Source organism: Myxine glutinosa, chromosome 14 (genome assembly GCF_964187855.1).
Source record: "Myxine glutinosa chromosome 14, kmMyxGlut1.1, whole genome shotgun sequence".
Lineage (NCBI taxonomy): Eukaryota > Metazoa > Chordata > Myxini > Myxiniformes > Myxinidae > Myxine > Myxine glutinosa.
This window is the reverse complement of record NC_136274.1, coordinates 26740440-26756520: the sequence shown is the minus strand read 5'-3', so window position 1 is coordinate 26756520 and position 16081 is coordinate 26740440. Positions and strand designations below refer to the sequence as shown.

At 45.3% G+C, this 16081-nt stretch overlaps 2 protein-coding genes across 4 annotated transcripts in view; both read right to left on the bottom strand.

Moving 5' to 3' along the window:
* The window catches only part of LOC137417184 (protein regulator of cytokinesis 1-like), a 58101-nt gene extending 57537 nt beyond the window's left edge, over positions 1-564 (bottom strand). Inside the window, exon 1 of one of the 2 annotated variants that reach the window (XM_078768507.1) lies at positions 461-564. The gene's annotated coding sequence lies outside the window, so the exon portion shown is untranslated. The remainder of the gene's footprint in view (positions 1-460) is intronic. The other variant, XM_078768505.1, reaches the window with a different exon arrangement.
* A 2500-nt stretch (positions 565-3064) lies between these two features.
* The window catches only part of LOC144888878 (protein regulator of cytokinesis 1-like), a 47663-nt gene continuing 34646 nt past the window's right edge, over positions 3065-16081 (bottom strand). The window contains exons 13-14 of one of the 2 annotated variants that reach the window (XM_078768501.1): positions 5765-5992; positions 3065-3202 (exon numbers count right to left, since the gene is read on the bottom strand). In XM_078768501.1, coding sequence (XP_078624627.1) covers positions 3158-3202; positions 5765-5992 — 273 coding nt within the window. In that variant the 3' untranslated portion in view covers positions 3065-3157. The remainder of the gene's footprint in view (positions 3203-5764; positions 5993-16081) is intronic. The other variant, XM_078768502.1, reaches the window with a different exon arrangement.

The window sequence follows — 16081 nt, the reverse complement described above, 5'->3', positions numbered from 1 at the left end:
CTCGGTCTCTGTGCCTCTAAGGCTTCGAGCCTCATACACGGGCACACTAGGACAGTCAACTGTGCAACCACAGCAGGAAACTTACACCTCCCTTATCTCAACAATTATTCAACCAACCAAACCACTTTACCACGACTAGAATACACAATTTTACATCCCCATACACAACAAAACGTTGAATTCCCTTGCTGTGCAAGAATACAATTAACCTCCACCGTCTGCCTCTCCAGGGCGTTCAGCCTTTGTTCAAATACACGGGATGGTATTCTGCACGCACCACAGCAAGGACGGAAACAATGTGCATACACTTTTGCACAACCTTCCACAAAACCCCGTTACCTGCTTCCCATTAAATGTTCCAACTCAATACTCAGTGCCACTTCACCCGACAGGACAGAACCAAGCGAGCACAAAAGCTTGGAGCGAAGACCGGCATGGAAGGGTTATAAAAAGTAATTACCTCTTATTTCAGCTGGCTGCCCACATCAGTCCACCCCAAATCACCGGCTCACGTCTCTTCCCACCTGAGATTTTGTGGCCCACCCAGGTACGCCAAATACTGTAGAAGATTAACCACTTCAAGTAGGTTCAGAGTGCAAAATTTATTTACCACACAGTTGCAACATCAAAAAGGAAGATAAATACGTGATCACGCAGAACTGCTACATACACTCATGTCGTATGAAGACAATTCAGGTTCAGTTCCAGGAGCCTTCATAATATATTGTTATGTCGGTGGGGTAAAGGAATATCTAGAGTCAGATAGATCTGTATAGGTAGGTATTCGACTGTCGCGATAGGGAATCTACCCTGTAATAAGTTCCATGTGTAGTCCGGTTTGTCGGGATAAGCTGTATTGATGTCCCCGCTACGGGGGAGCAGGGCGTGCTAAATAGTCCAGGAATTATGGATAAGATTCCTTTGTTCGTCGTCGTCCCTGTCACCAAAACTTTCTCCCTTATGGCAATGCATACTCATATAAACACTTAGATAGGCCCTTTAGTGCACACAGTAATTAAATCCTCTTACCTTACAACGACTTTGGAAGACAAGCAGGAAGCCAGATCGGGGCACCTCCGGCAGGCCTAGCTACATGGAGTGACACGAGCTATAACCACCCTACAGGGAAAGTGTGATTGGTTGGCGCGGAAGGCACGAACCTCCAGCCAATCAGGGCAAGCAAAACTGGTGCGGGAAGCACTCGGCCAATGAGGGCGCCAGCAAAACAGAATATTGGAGGAGAGTCAAGGCAGGTTATAAAAGAGCGTGCCGGATGACATTTTCCCTCTTGCGCTGCACGTCACTTTCCTCGCTTGTCTCCACTTCCCTTCTTGGTCTTGGGAGGTCCCTGGTGGTCCTTGGTTCGCCATCTTTGTGGTGCTTGGAGTGGTGCTGTGAGCGGGCGGGACCTCGTGTGCGATCGATTTGGAGCTTGGAGCGAGGCGTGCCGCTGAACAGACGAGGCCGAACGGAGCCGCGTTCAGACGGCAGACACGACAAGACGACGGACAGTTAAGACGCACATTTCACAAATACACGCCAACGCTTTATTTTCCTTTCATTCATTCCTGTGTCCTGTTGTTGAGTCTGGTGTGTGGGATCCCAACTTAGGACCATTATTTGATTACCGTCGCGTTCCTTGTTATCGGGTTCCATGAATAAATCACTTTTTGTACATTCTATTTCGGTGTTCGAGTACATTAATTCCCTATAGGACCGGAGCTGCAGTCGGCGCGCTCCAGGTAAGCGCTTTTCCCGCTTCTTTATCTTCTTCTTCCCGCGCTTCATAGTCAAATCCGTGTTTGGTCGTCGCCTCCAGTAGATCCGTTTGGTCCATCCGGGGTCCCTGGTATTAACCGGAGGGATTCGCACGACAATATACACTTTGCTCCAAAGGCTGGGGCAATTGCTAAGTAACAGGTGTATGCCCTTGCTCAGTCAGGGCTCCGGTCTGATAAAAGATGAGCGAAACAAAGGGGATATTAAAGTCGAGACAGTAAGAAGATTAATGCACTAGACGAAACATTTGAGAAACTAAAGCATATTTTACTTGTGAACCACAGTAGGGAGTTCGTTCCCACTGCAAGGAAGCAAATAATGAGGCAAGTTATGAAAGCAGATGGCCCCTTATGTGAGTGAGTTGGAGAGTGCACATTCTTTTAAGACTACAAATGTGTGCATGTTGAACCAAATGAAAACATCCATCTACAGTATTGTTGTGCATTTCCAAATTATTCGCAATTAAGAAAGGACTACTGAAAGTACTTCCACAGCTCCTATCAAGGTTCAAAGATCAAAGAATGGACTGACATCGCAACAATAAACATAGGGGTAATACTCCTGGCGCTCACCTGGTAGAATAAACAGTGTACTGCACTGACTAAAGTTATTTTAAACCAATTTCAATGATTGATCGAAGACAGGGCAGCATGTAGAATCATACTAACAACAATAAGACTTTAAACACAAAAAAACAAAAAAACAAAAATTTTTGGAGGCAACCCACCCCCCAAATCCACAACCCCGTATACCTCCTCAGACCCCAATTTTTCTAATGCCGTGAACAAGCTTTGATACATCACGGGTGATGAAGGTTGTGATAAGGTTTCATTAAAATTTGAGTGTGTAGTTTGAGAAGAAAGCAAAATCCTATTTTGGGGAGGGGGGGCTACATACACTTTAGTAACTCCACAAACCCGGATCAAACCCGGATCCACTTTGACCCCCTTAGATCCCGATTTTTTAAATGTCGTGAACAAACTTTAGTAAAATCAAAAAATATAATTTGTGGCGAGTTTGGTCACAATCCCTTCAGCGGTTTCGGAGAAGTTGTAGGTGTTCACGGACTGACGCCGCCAAATCGCATGAGCTCCCCTGAACTTTGCTCCAGGTGAGCTAATAATACAAATCAGAAGGGGGCAAAAAGCCCCAAACACGACAAATGCTTACCTACAAAATATTACAAAACTTTTAAAGTCAGTCATGAAATTAGGACAAAAAGTCGGATTAACTCTGGCAAAGAAAATGACAGGAACTGAACTTGTATCAAAGATCACATCAACAATTCTTTCAATAAACTTTTATTTAAACAGATAAAAAACAATAAAATAAACATTTTCGCCACCACTCTTTATATTGTGATTTAAAATGGGGGTGTTCACACACGAGAAGCCCCCTGGTCCGTGTCCGGTGAGCGAGTGATCTGGAAATAGTAACAAGGCAAAATAATGCACATATTAGTTTCGACTAAAGTCAATAAAACAACAACAACATGCATTTTAAGGCCATTTTCCCTGCTAGAGCAGGGAGCCTTGCAGTCCCCATGACAATCTTCTCCATTTTGCCCTATTTTCTGCATCTCCCCTTGTTAATGCAGAAAATAGGGCAAAATGTAGAAGATTGTCATGGAGAAGTACGAAAGACTAAAGATTAGACTAAAGTCAATGTTGGACAGAAAAAAATTCCTCAACAAAAGAAAGACTCATGGAAAAGCAGGGTTGAACTGACGTTTTGGTAAATGTGGCAACAATTGGGCACAACCAGCAAGAGAATGAATTGTCAGGAAAACGAGCGAGAAGAGTTGAGGAAAAACAACCCAGCAAGTAAGAGGGTTGGTACAGTAGGGGTTAATTGGGGGTAATAAAGATAATGGTCAGGATGGGGAGCAACACGACATGGATCATACGAGCAAACCAATGGATCAAGTGAATATGGCACATGCATAATAGGCCAAATGGTCAACTCCTGCGCCTAAGATTCCTTGTTAGATTTGAGCACATTAAAAAGTTTGAAAGTCGTTTCACATGCAGGGCGATGTGCATCGATATGTGCGTGCCGTACATCGGAGGGACGGTACGTCTGAAGATCCGCTTGCCAAGATTGGGGGTGTTAAATACACAACGTCTCACGTGGAGAAGACAAGTTGGTTATCGCCAACATCCTGGAAAAAAAATTACAAATTCCCAACGTCGTCAGTCGAGCGTCAGGCCTGGACAACCGGTTGGTGAAAGACCTGGGCCAAAAATCATTCCCCAGCCAACCCTAATAGGTTAGGAACAAATGGAGACATAGCAGTAGTCCAGCACTGATGACCCATTGTTCATTTGGTTACCAGCTTTCAATACACATTGCCGAGTTCTATGGACTTGGTGTTTCAGCAATTGTATTTAACGGCAATTGGGAATGTGACCAATCATGCGTGAGAGTTTAAATGGACTTTACATTTACATTAAAAAAAGTTTAAATTGACTTTTTTTTTGGGATGCGAGATCGAGGCTCGTGCAAGCGATAACATAAACGGACACATAAAACTTACAATAAAGGGAGTGGGAGATAATGTGGAGAGAGGGAAGCACATAAGCACAACAATGGTAGAGAACAGGGACATTGGGAGATCTGGGCGAGGGGGCAGGGGAAAGTGGGGGAAGGGAATGGGAGAGGTATAAAGCAAATGGATCTGGATTGCAAATAAATAAATATATATATATATATATATATATATATGTGTACACACACACACACACACACACACACACACACACACACACACACACACACACACACACACACACACACACACACACACACACACACACACACACACACACACACACACACACACACACACACACACACACACACACACACACACACACACACACACACACACACCAAAAATACCATCGTTACCTGAACACAACTATTACGGTCCATTTACCCATATCATCCATTCACCATATTATTTCATAGTTTATCCTTTATTGGCATGGGTTACATACATCATAAATTTAATTCTGCCCTAATCAGGTGATACATCAGATATCTGAAATTTCAGGTTTTTGGATGAAGATTTCAAATTAACCTATTATTGCTGGAATATCACTTCACTGATGACATCATGATTTGTTTTTTTTCGTTGAGCAGTTTTGGAGAAAATGGCCCAAAAAAAAAAAATCCTTAAATCCAATATGACTGTCATAACATGTGACCTGTGACACAATTAGCAATAAAATATTCTCCATGGAGAGTCCCTCCTATCTATAAAGTTTCCTTTTGATTGGATAAGCAGTTGCAGAAGAAAACAATTTTAAAGTGAAAATATATGGATGCGGACAGACAGACACACAGACAGGCTCATTGAAATAGTCTCGCATCTATTTGTGATGTAACGTGCATGATGTAACGCATATGTAACATCATCTAACACGCATTACATAAAACAGTGGTAGCAGTTACACCACTGGCAGCAGCCATTTATTGGCAATGCCAACCCTTGCTTTGAGAAGGGAATCAAATCAATCCACGGACACGTTTCTGGCTCAACGCCATCATCATGCATCGTATTCACCCCCAAGAGTCAAAACCGAAACTGTTCCCTATGGTTCTGCATGTCAAATAACAACCTTTCAATGGAATGGTCAGGAGGTTTATTGGTCAGGAGGTTGTAGCATGTTGATTGCATACATTGTAACAAGTCAATCAATTGTATGGGATGGAGGAATCTGAATAAAAAACATTTGCCATTCTGCATATTTACAAGCAAACAACTTTTATTTGTTTTCCTCCCCCTTCTGCTCACTGGTTCTAAACCAATCACATGATGTTTGCATCGTTTTGATTTTGCCTTCAGTTGTGTCTGGCAGCTTGATCTTGTCAGTTTAACTGTCGTTTAAATTTTGTCTCGGTTTGATTTTTTGTAACCCATTTAGATGCTCCTTCTTTCTGCAAACAAAATTCTTATGAAAAAAAATAAAAACAAACTCACAAAGAAATCTGCATAGTTTTCAGCTCCCACGATCGTTGGTCCATTGGTCCATGGGTCCACCAGCGTTGGTCCATGGGGAACAACAGCCATCAGTAGTGTCAGCGGTAACCTTGACCTTTCCAATCTCGAGCTGCCGTTTGCCCACACACCTTGGGAATGGGCCGGCGAATTATAGTCACCCAGTGGAGGCCGAGGATGGCGACGCATAGATTTGGGTGTCAACGGGGCCTGTGGAAAATTAAAAAGACATGAGAAATAGTGACAGCATGGGGTAAGGGTGGGGTGGGAGGGGACAAGGATTACATGCACATTTGGGGGCAGGGAGTGGAGAGAGGGGTTGGAAGCACACAAAAGGGAAGGGGAAAGGAGGTTGCTCGCCCACAGACAGCAGTTAAATGAAGGAGGTTTGCTCGTGCACAGACAGTGATGATGCACAGACAGCACCCTGCGTGTTTGTGGTGTTGTACAGATGGACACTGGAGATAGGAGGCATGAAGAGTTTGGAGTTGCAGCAATACCAGCCGTTTCATTCATCTGCAAGAGTAGGCTATCAGCTAGGGGGGTCAACCGGTACCAAATTGAGGGAGTAAGGCTAAGAATGATTTTTGACAAGGTTTTTACCTCGAGAATAAGAAAATATGTGATAGCAAATTCAACGATGTAGCTAAATGTGTGTTATCACCCATTTTCAAAATGGCCACCAAATTTCTCAAAATATCAATGGTCAATGTAGTGTTTTTTTCACTATTCACCCTATACCCCAAATTTGGGTATCTTATACCTGGTTTTAGGGGTTAGAAATGATTTAGGGGTTAGAAAGATTGCTAACCAATTGGGACATCACCATACCAGTATTAGTTGTTTGATAAGAAAGTTTGATGATGTGAAGGGGGTGAGTTGCTTGAAGGATGAAGTGGGACAAATCGTTGTCGACCCAGATGGAATTAAAGGAAGATGGAAAAGATATATGGAAATGCTGTTGAATACAGCGAATGAATGGGATGGCAACATTGATAGTAACCCTGTTTTAGGACCGGCAGAGAAGATAACTGAGAAGGAAGTTGAGGAAGCGAAAAAAGCAATGAAGGGTAGAAAAGCGGGAGGGCCGACGGGAGTTGTGGGAGATATGTTGAAGGCAGCAGGAAGTTGGGGTGTGAAGAGAATGACAGAGATCTGTAATCTGGTGGTGAAAGAAGGCCGCATTCCAGTGGATTGGGAACTGAGTACCCTCGTCCCTCTATACAAGGGGAAAGGCGACCCTCTGGAGTGTGGCTCGTATCGAGCGATAAAGTTATTGGAGCATGGAATGAAGGTATTGGAAAGGGTGTTGGAGAGGAGGATAAGGAAGAAAGTGAAGATCGACGAAATGCAGTTTGGATTCATGCCAGGAAGAGGACCGACAGACGCACTTTTCATTGTGAGGCAGTTGCAGGAGTAGTACATGGAGAAGAGGAAGAAGTTGTTTCTTGGGTTTGTTGATCTGGAGAAAGCATTCGATAGGGTACCACGCAAAGTATTGACATGGGCATTGTGGAAGTTAGGAGTGGAGGAATGGTTGATCAGAGTAGTGATGGCAATGTACAAAAGAGCGCGCACAGCTGTAAGGACGAAGGACGGGAACAGTGGTGAGTTTGAGGTGAAGGTGGGAGTGCATCAGGGTTCGGTACTAAGTCCACTACTATTTGTAGCTGTGATGGAGGTGCTGGCTCAGAACGTAAAGGAGGGTTTACCGTGGGAGTTGTTGTATGCAGATGATCTGGTGTTGATTGCGGAAAGTATGGATGGACTGAAGGAAAAGATGAACAAGTGGAAGGAATGTATGGAGACAAAAGGTCTGAAGGTGAATATCGGAAAGACGTAGGTGATGGCAAGTGGTAAAGCATGTGGTGAGGTGGAAAGAACTGGGAAGTGGCCCTGTGCTGTGTGTAGGAAGGGTGTCAGAGTGAACTCCATTCAATGTACAATGTGCGCTGAGTGGGTTCATCAAAAATGTAGTGGTCTGAGAGGGTCATTAACCAGTGTGGCAGCTACATTCAAATGTAAGGTGTGCACAGAGGGAGCTGCAGATGGAGGAAATGTTGAGTTGGATCTTGGAGACGGCGTGAAGCTGGAAGGTGTGAAAACATTTTGCTACCTCAGAGACATGCTGAATGGAGAAGGTGGATCAGACTCGGCAACGGTTGCTCGAGTGAGATGTGCATGGAAGAAGTTTCAGGAACTGGGTGGCGTGCTGATGATGAGGGGAGTGTCGTTGAAGCTGAAGGGAAAGGTGTATGCTGCATGTGTGAGAAGTGTTATGATTTATGGGAGCGAGACATGGGTAATGAACGTAGAGCAGCAACGAAGGTTGGAAAGGGTGGAAATGCGAATGGTTCGGTGGATGTGTGGAGTATCGTTGAGAGAGGAAGACAAATGATGAATTGCGAAAGATGATGGGAATAGAGCCTGTGATTGATGCTGTGAAGAGGAACAGGTTGAGATGGTTTGGTCATGTGTTGAGGAAGGATGAAAGTGACTGGTTGAGAAGAGTGATGGAAATGAATGTAGAAGGAAGCAGAGGACGGGGAAGACCGAAAAAGACTTGGCTAAAGATGGTGGAAGAAGAAATGCGGGCAAGGGGATTAACAAGGAGAGATGCAGAAAATAGGGCAAAATGGAGAAGATTGTCATGGGGACCGCAAGGCTAACCCCCGCTCTAGCAGGGAAAATGGCCTTTTAAAATGCATGTTGTTGTTGTTGATAAGAAAGTATCAACAAACAAATGATGTGAAGGACAGGCAGGAATGTGTCACCCAATTTTGTTCTCTTCATTGCGTTCCAACATCTGGACAAAATGTTGCACAAGATTACCCTACACCGCAACGAAAAGGTGCAAAAATTCATTGATACATTTCCACTATGTCGAAAATACGTGGTGGTGCGATACTTTTTTCCATGTGTATGCTTGCAAATCTACTGAATGCCAGTTATTTTCGTGCATATTTTGTGCATAAAGTTGTTGCTATGATGGCAGGCATTTTGTGAAATTGGGCGCCATATTGTATTCTATCTTCTTGGATTAAAGTTCAGATGATGTATTTCATACTTTAAGAGAGTTGTAAAGTCTTAAACATCTCAAAACGCAATGCTATTTGTTACAAATTCCTACAAGAATATGAAACGTGGTGTTTTTAATAGAAAAACATGCATTTTGGCGGCCATTTTGAAAATGAGGTGCTAACACCCATTTAGCTACATGGTTGAATTTGCTATCACATTTTCATATTCTAGGGGTAAAGACCTATCCAAAAATCAATATTAGGCTTACTCCCTCATTTTGGTACCAATGGACCCTATTTTGGGGGTCTGGCTGATGGCCGAGAGTAAATACAGGGAAACATATATTTGATGGATAAAATTCAAGAGCAGTAAAGATGCGGTAGTATGTCTGCTGACCAAGAACAAATTGCAACAGAAATGCGCTCTTGTGCTCACTTTCTTTTTCTCTCTATTTCTCTCTTGCAAAGGCTTCGGTATACCCCTAGAGACAATACACTTTAAAAAAATTAGCTCCTTGTGCCGGTTAAGTTTTATGCAGGATATTGTGTATATGCAGTGGTCTGGCTATGAATGTACCCATACTTTATTGAATATAATTCACTTCTGGGTGGTGCTAAAATAGAAAGTTATAACAGACGTTAAACAAAGAGAATTGCTGTTTCTGCGCTCCTGTGTGTATTTACGCATGTTCGTGAATCATGATCATGGATTTTTATTGATGAAGCGTGCATGAATGTGCTATATGCCGGAAAGATCTCGCCAATGGTCGAGAAAGTGTGCAAATCTCGGCGAAGGGGGCCAAAAGTGTAAACATTGCCAGCGCAGTGCGGGGGAAAACCGTGACAATCACTGTAGGCCACCGACTAAGTCTTGCGCAGGAAAGTAAAATCACTTCACTCAGAAACACATCCAGGTCGATCAGAAAATGAAAAGTGCCAAATGAACCTAACTCAATTCAGGTTCTCAGAACATTGCTTTTTGTGTGGAACCGAGTGTTGACGAATAAACAACAACATGACGACTATATATTTCCCGTAATGACTTCAGATTTACACGTGACAATCCTAACGCGACCAAGCTGTCCGAAGCAGGATTGAATATGCCCGGGATATTCATATTGGGAATGCAATTAATCACCAAATGTGTCGTGCAAATCATTGGACTGGGAAGCAGATCCCTTCTCGATATCAGTGCCAACAAAACACAACAAAGCACACTCGTTTGGGTAGGCCAAACCATCACAAGGCGGCTTTTCTCAAAGTTCTCGATGGATTGAGAAAATCATTATGAGCAGACGACCAAGTGATCTTGTTCAATGTATATCTGCTATCTGCAGACACATAGTGGCAAGTATATGAAACAAACTGTGAACATTTGGGTCATAATGTTAAAATTCGAACATCAATGGTAAACCTGACGTAGTCACTTTCAGAAGCAAGATAGCAAAAATTCTTCAGAAATTCTGCGAGATGCCAAAAATGGACAATCGGGTGGCAGAAAAACATCGAATCAAGGCGGCGGCAGCACTTGCAAAAAGTGATATCTTGAAAATCAGCAGACATCCAAGGAATATTTTCCTGATTCAGACAAATGGAAATCATTGGACAATAACAGCGTATTTGCCAGAAATACTCCGTTGTCTGCTGGATGAAATTTTTAGTGGGAGAACGAATGATTTAAAAAGAGTTTACATCAAAGCATCATCCTGAAAGTCCTTAGACACAACAAGACAGAGTACTTGCCACACCAATTCAATTCAGACTGGCAGTACCAGTTGCATCACCAAAATGGATCTACATTTCTGATTGATACATTGAATAGTCTTGGTTTTGTTCATCCGACTCAAATTCTCAACTTTGAGACATATGCTGCGTGTTTTTGTGCAATCAATATTCCTGTTTCCGGTCATTTTCAGCAATATTTGGCAGACAACGCTGATCACAATATGCTAACATTGGATGAGCTGAATACATTCCACGGAATGGGGATCGCCGCTGTGACACCAGAAATCAGAAAATACACCGTTATACAGCGAATTCTGCCATTAAGTGACAACATTATCGGCGTGGCCAAAATCAACATTCGTTATTACACAGCACAGGAAATGAAAGCGACCTTGATCTATCACAAGCTACTGCCTCAAGGTGCGAGTGACCCTCGAAGTGGGCTTGATCTCCTCTGGAAGATCTCGTGGTCGCTACGCCCTAAAATGCCAGCATGGTCTGGCATGATGCAGGCCGTATGGAAAGGCTCCCACCCTGGTAAATAATCCATTGGATTCAAGTCAATGAGAGATATGGACCTAACTGACACGAGTTGTCCATTTTCAACCCTGCACTTTGTTGTCGACGAGTGCAGACAGCAAGGATGCACTCCCATGCTAACTTTCAACCAGTCACTTTGGTGGAAGTCGAAAACTATCATGAATGAACAAGAGGGAAGTTACTTGAAAACAATCATAGTCTGCCATATGCCTACTCGCTCGCTCCAGACATTTGATGCATTCATCAGGGCTCAAGGTGGTTGTAAAACTTATGTATACCGTAAACTGAGTGACTCACATGCTAAGTGGCAAGACGTATACCCGGGCGATCCAAGGACACTTACTTGTTGATGCAGCTCTGAAAGCTATCGAGCTGTAAGGAGCTCACAGCATTTCACTCCCAGGGACAAATGCCTGCCCGTCCTGATACAACCGAAGAAAATGTCGATGGATGTCAAACAGACCATGAACAGATCAGAAAGATGGCAACTGATGGTATCTCAGTTCCAGTAGACCCTGAGAAATCCACACCAGAGCATGCATTTCATCCAGATCTTCAGAAGGCATTGGATCTGTATGATGCATGACTAGAGATATTGATGTAGTGTGCTCCGACGCTGTCGTGCACTTGACGGGGCATTAACGGTTACTGTATATGCGCAATGCACATAAATGATGTGCTTCGCAGGCTCTTGAAAGCAGAACGATCATCGAATTGGAAACTACACAAGTGAGTGCTCCACGAATTGCTACCACTACTCGCTGACACATGTGGGAACTGAGAATTGCTTTATTAAACTTTCTTATTTGTAACCATTTTAACTATTTTCTTCTAAACTTTTAAAGCTGGTCAATGTTTCTTTTCCTGCTTAACTAACAATGAAAGGAACTCTGTTTTTCCTGCCCTGGTACAAAACTACTACATTCTGGGAAATGACCTCAAAGGCCATGAGGTGCATTGCGCACGTTTCTTGTTTACAACACTAATCTTTTCTGCGCTGAAGTTGTCTGTGTATATAAACTGGGTGGACTTTGAATGCTTTTGAGAAGGGATCTGGCATTCATCTGGAGCCAACCCTTTTCCCACATATGTGTGAATTCCATATTACACGGCTTGTATCTTCAGTACGGTGTCTTTGGTGTCTGCCCGGACATCCGACATCGGACTTCGACACACAGGACATTCCAACTACGACAAAACGGTTTCTATCGACATTCAATGCACGGAGGAACAGAGATAAACACAGAAGTACACAAAAAGATCAAAGCAGGTTATTTCGTTATCCGAAGGATTTTTTTTTTTTTTGGATACAACATCGAGGCTCATGAAAGAGCTAACATTAATCACACAGAAAGACAAACCGACAAATAAAACATATAACATGGGGAGCGGTAGACAAGATGGGGCGAGAGGGGGAGGAACACAAACACAACATCTGAGAGCAGGGACATCGAGAGATCTGTGGGAGGGAGAGGGCTTTGGGGGGGGGGGGGGGGGAGGCATGGGAAGGGGGGGTGGGAGAGGTATAAAACATATGGACACTGCCAGGACTTCCAGGAAAGAAGTTAGAATTTCAAACAAGGTGGATCTGGGGTGAATTAGTGGGGGTAGAAAAGATCAAGGTTTTGGATGGGGAAAGATAAGAGATGGTGGTGAACAGCTGTTTTAAAGACCTGGAGGGAGGAGTGGGATTGAAGGGAGTGTGGGAGTTTGTTCCAGAGGCGGGAGAAAAGAGGAATGAAAGAGTGAAGGTGAGCAGAAAGCCGAGATTTCGGCAGTTTAACCATCAGAGGGTTGCTGGCAGATCTTGTGCGACCTGTAGGAATATTTGGGGGACAAAGCACAGAGAGAGAGCTGGGGGAGCAAGGCCGGAGAGGAATCGATAGAAGACAGACCACCTACCTGTCTGCGGTGAGTGAGTGAAAGGCCCTCGGAGATAGCTTCATCACGCGAGATTCCAATGATTCCGAAATCGTTTTGATCGATTTGAATGGATTGATCGTTTTTGGGCAGGAATGTCTCGAGATTTGACAATTGAACAAATGTTTATAAGGACCAAGAGAACTATTGGTGGGCTAACTCATGGATGTGGCATGGAAAAGAAAAGCACAAGATGGTTAATGTCTGCCTGCATGTGCAGAAGTAATTGGCAGGGAAACTGATATATTGGTGTTTGTCACCCCACAGGTGACGATTCAAAAGGACTCGTCCCCAAGTCCGATAAAACGAATGCGAAATACCGTAGCTGGAACAGACATCCTGTGGCAAACTCTTGGATGGGAAGTGTGCCATCTACTTCCATTTGCTCATGCTGTGTGTGGATGCGACAACTTCGTGCTTGTTTGGTAAAGGAAAAGAGGTGGCATTAAGATTCAGATGGAATCTCTTTTCCTGACTAGATATTCCTTTACCCCACCGACACAACACAGCCCCCCCCCCCCCTCCCCCCCGGAACCGTAGCTCCTGCTAGGTTCACTGCAGGCGCTACCATTCCAGTCTTCACTTACTGTCTCACACTTATTTAACCTACGAAATAAAGCGGGAGGGCTGTGGGAAGTGAGTCGGACTTCCTACCTATTCTCCTTAACATGCTAATCCCCTTAACAATCATGCAATCAAATATTTACAATGATTCAGGTCGTTCCTGCTGAGGGAGGAAACAAACACGCAAAACCTACTTTAACCACAAACTTATCCTTATTCAAAAATTCCGAACTCTAACATTTGTACATACCCCAGTCTACAGACCGTGTCCCCCGGTGGATGCCACAAGACAACCTTACCTGCGGAGCCATCCCAATGTACCCCTAAATTTCCGCGGGCCCTGTCCAGATGTTACAGGTGAGCGACATGGCTCGGTGGTTTTCGCCCTCATTCACGCAACACAAACCCCTTATCTACGCAAACTCATTCCAAAACTCAAGGCATTTCAAAAGTCAACAAAGCACTTCTTTCATTCACCCCCCTGCAGGACCATGGCATAGATGTCATTAGTGGTGTGCATTTCTCTCGAGGCAGCGGGGAGGTACCGCACAACTAAAATGGTGGGGGCGCTTCAGGCTGTGGTGCCCGCAGTCCCAAACACAAGTCAACCGACTCAAGTTAATTGCCCCCCCCCCCCCCCCCTTTACCTCTTGGCCCCATGACAGCCCAACAGCCCTTTCTGCTGTGACCCCGCCGGTGAGGGTCTCCAAACCCCAGGCTCCTCCCTGGCCTCCTGCTTCCGCACAGCTCCACGGGTCGCCGGGAGTCTCCTTTACCCCACGGCGCCCAACCAGACCCTCCACCGACGAGTTCCAATTTCCAGATACCACCGGCTGCCAGGGGTAATTGCCGCAGAGGGGGGGGGGGGGGGGCGCAGGCATCACTCCTCCGAGCTTGATCTGTACCTGCGGGCACACACATACCCTGCCCACCCACAACATCCCAAAACACATTTCCTCCCCCGCTGCCTTTCAATTCCCACACATTTCAGAGAAGATGGTACCAAAAAGATGTTACAAGATTTGCCATGGCCTGCTTCATGTGAAATCCCCAGTTCACTAATCAAATCAAAAACACAATAATCACTCATTCATTATCTCCAACCTCACGACCACATAACCACAACACTAACACAAACGCCACCCACAAGACTGTGGCACACATTCCATCCCCCCTCACCGGCCATGTCATCACTCGCACCCACCTCCAACTCCAAATTACCTGTCACCAATTTCCATAAGCAGGTCCCGAAGCCTGGGACAGTAACCATCAAGGCCTTACCCCTACCTTGATGTGCAGGTAATTTCCAGCTGGTCAGGTCCAAAGTGCCATCCACCCTCACAATCCCAAAATGTATCATTGGGCCTATCAAATTGTCATCAAATTTCACTTTTGTCCCCACTATACTGGCAGGTATGTGGGTCCGCATCCAACGGTGATTATCACGACCCAACTACATGTGGCCACAACAGAACTGCACCTCTACCGTGCAAGGGTAATAGGGACAAGGTGAGCAGTCAAAACGCCAACACGGCCCATGTGTCCATAAGGGTGGGACCCACCATCCATCCTTCGCCCCCCCCCCCCCCCCTGCGAGGAACACAGCTGCACCAGCCCCAGCTGGCCAATGTGGTGAGCACCTGCTGCCAACACCATGACCGCACGCACAACCTCGGCCCTGGGGGAGACGGTCGCAGTGCGTGGCTTTCCCCGCATGTCACCTACGCCACCTTCATCCCCCAGTCCACAGAACTGCAGCCCCCCCAGTGCCCACCCACACTTGACCACACCAAGGTCCAGTCGACAGCCATGCTCCACCAGGAGACCCACCCAGAAGACATGGTCCACACACATCGGACACGCACAGCACCACGTTGACCCTCAGACTACACAACTACATCCCCATAACCCCGCGTCCCAAATATTGGCACAGTTGCCCACGCAACCAGTTGAAAGCTGTGTCCTGCTAACCTAACAATTTTTATCACAGCCTCCAACACTTTGGTCTACACACCTGGATCAATAATGGTGACACTGCTGTCAGTATCCACCATGCCATTTCAAAATTCACCGTTAAATTCGCATCTAACCTTAGATTACCCATGCCAAACATTTTTCACATTTTACTAAACTCACCAAAGAAAGATGCTTTGCCATGCACATGCCAGCCGAGCATGGCCCATATGCTCGGTGCATTACACGTTCCCGATTCATCAACCCCATGGCTCTCTTCCCAAACCGAGTCCATAAATCATAACGGAACATCTGTGGAAGGTCACTCACACCATCACGTTCCACAGATGCCCCAATGGTTGTCCGGCAGGCTATGTCCATCCCTGTCCATGCAGATTGACCCGCGTCCATAGACCAGCCCGGCATGGCAGGTCACCACATGCCGGCTGTCCCAGAGTCTCAGGAGGAGGGTGTCAGGCCGCATGCCCGGGTGGTCATCACATCAGGCCCAGGTTGGCCGTCCGCAGTGCCACCACCAAACCGTGACCCACAACACCTCCCTCTAGTGGTCCTCAAT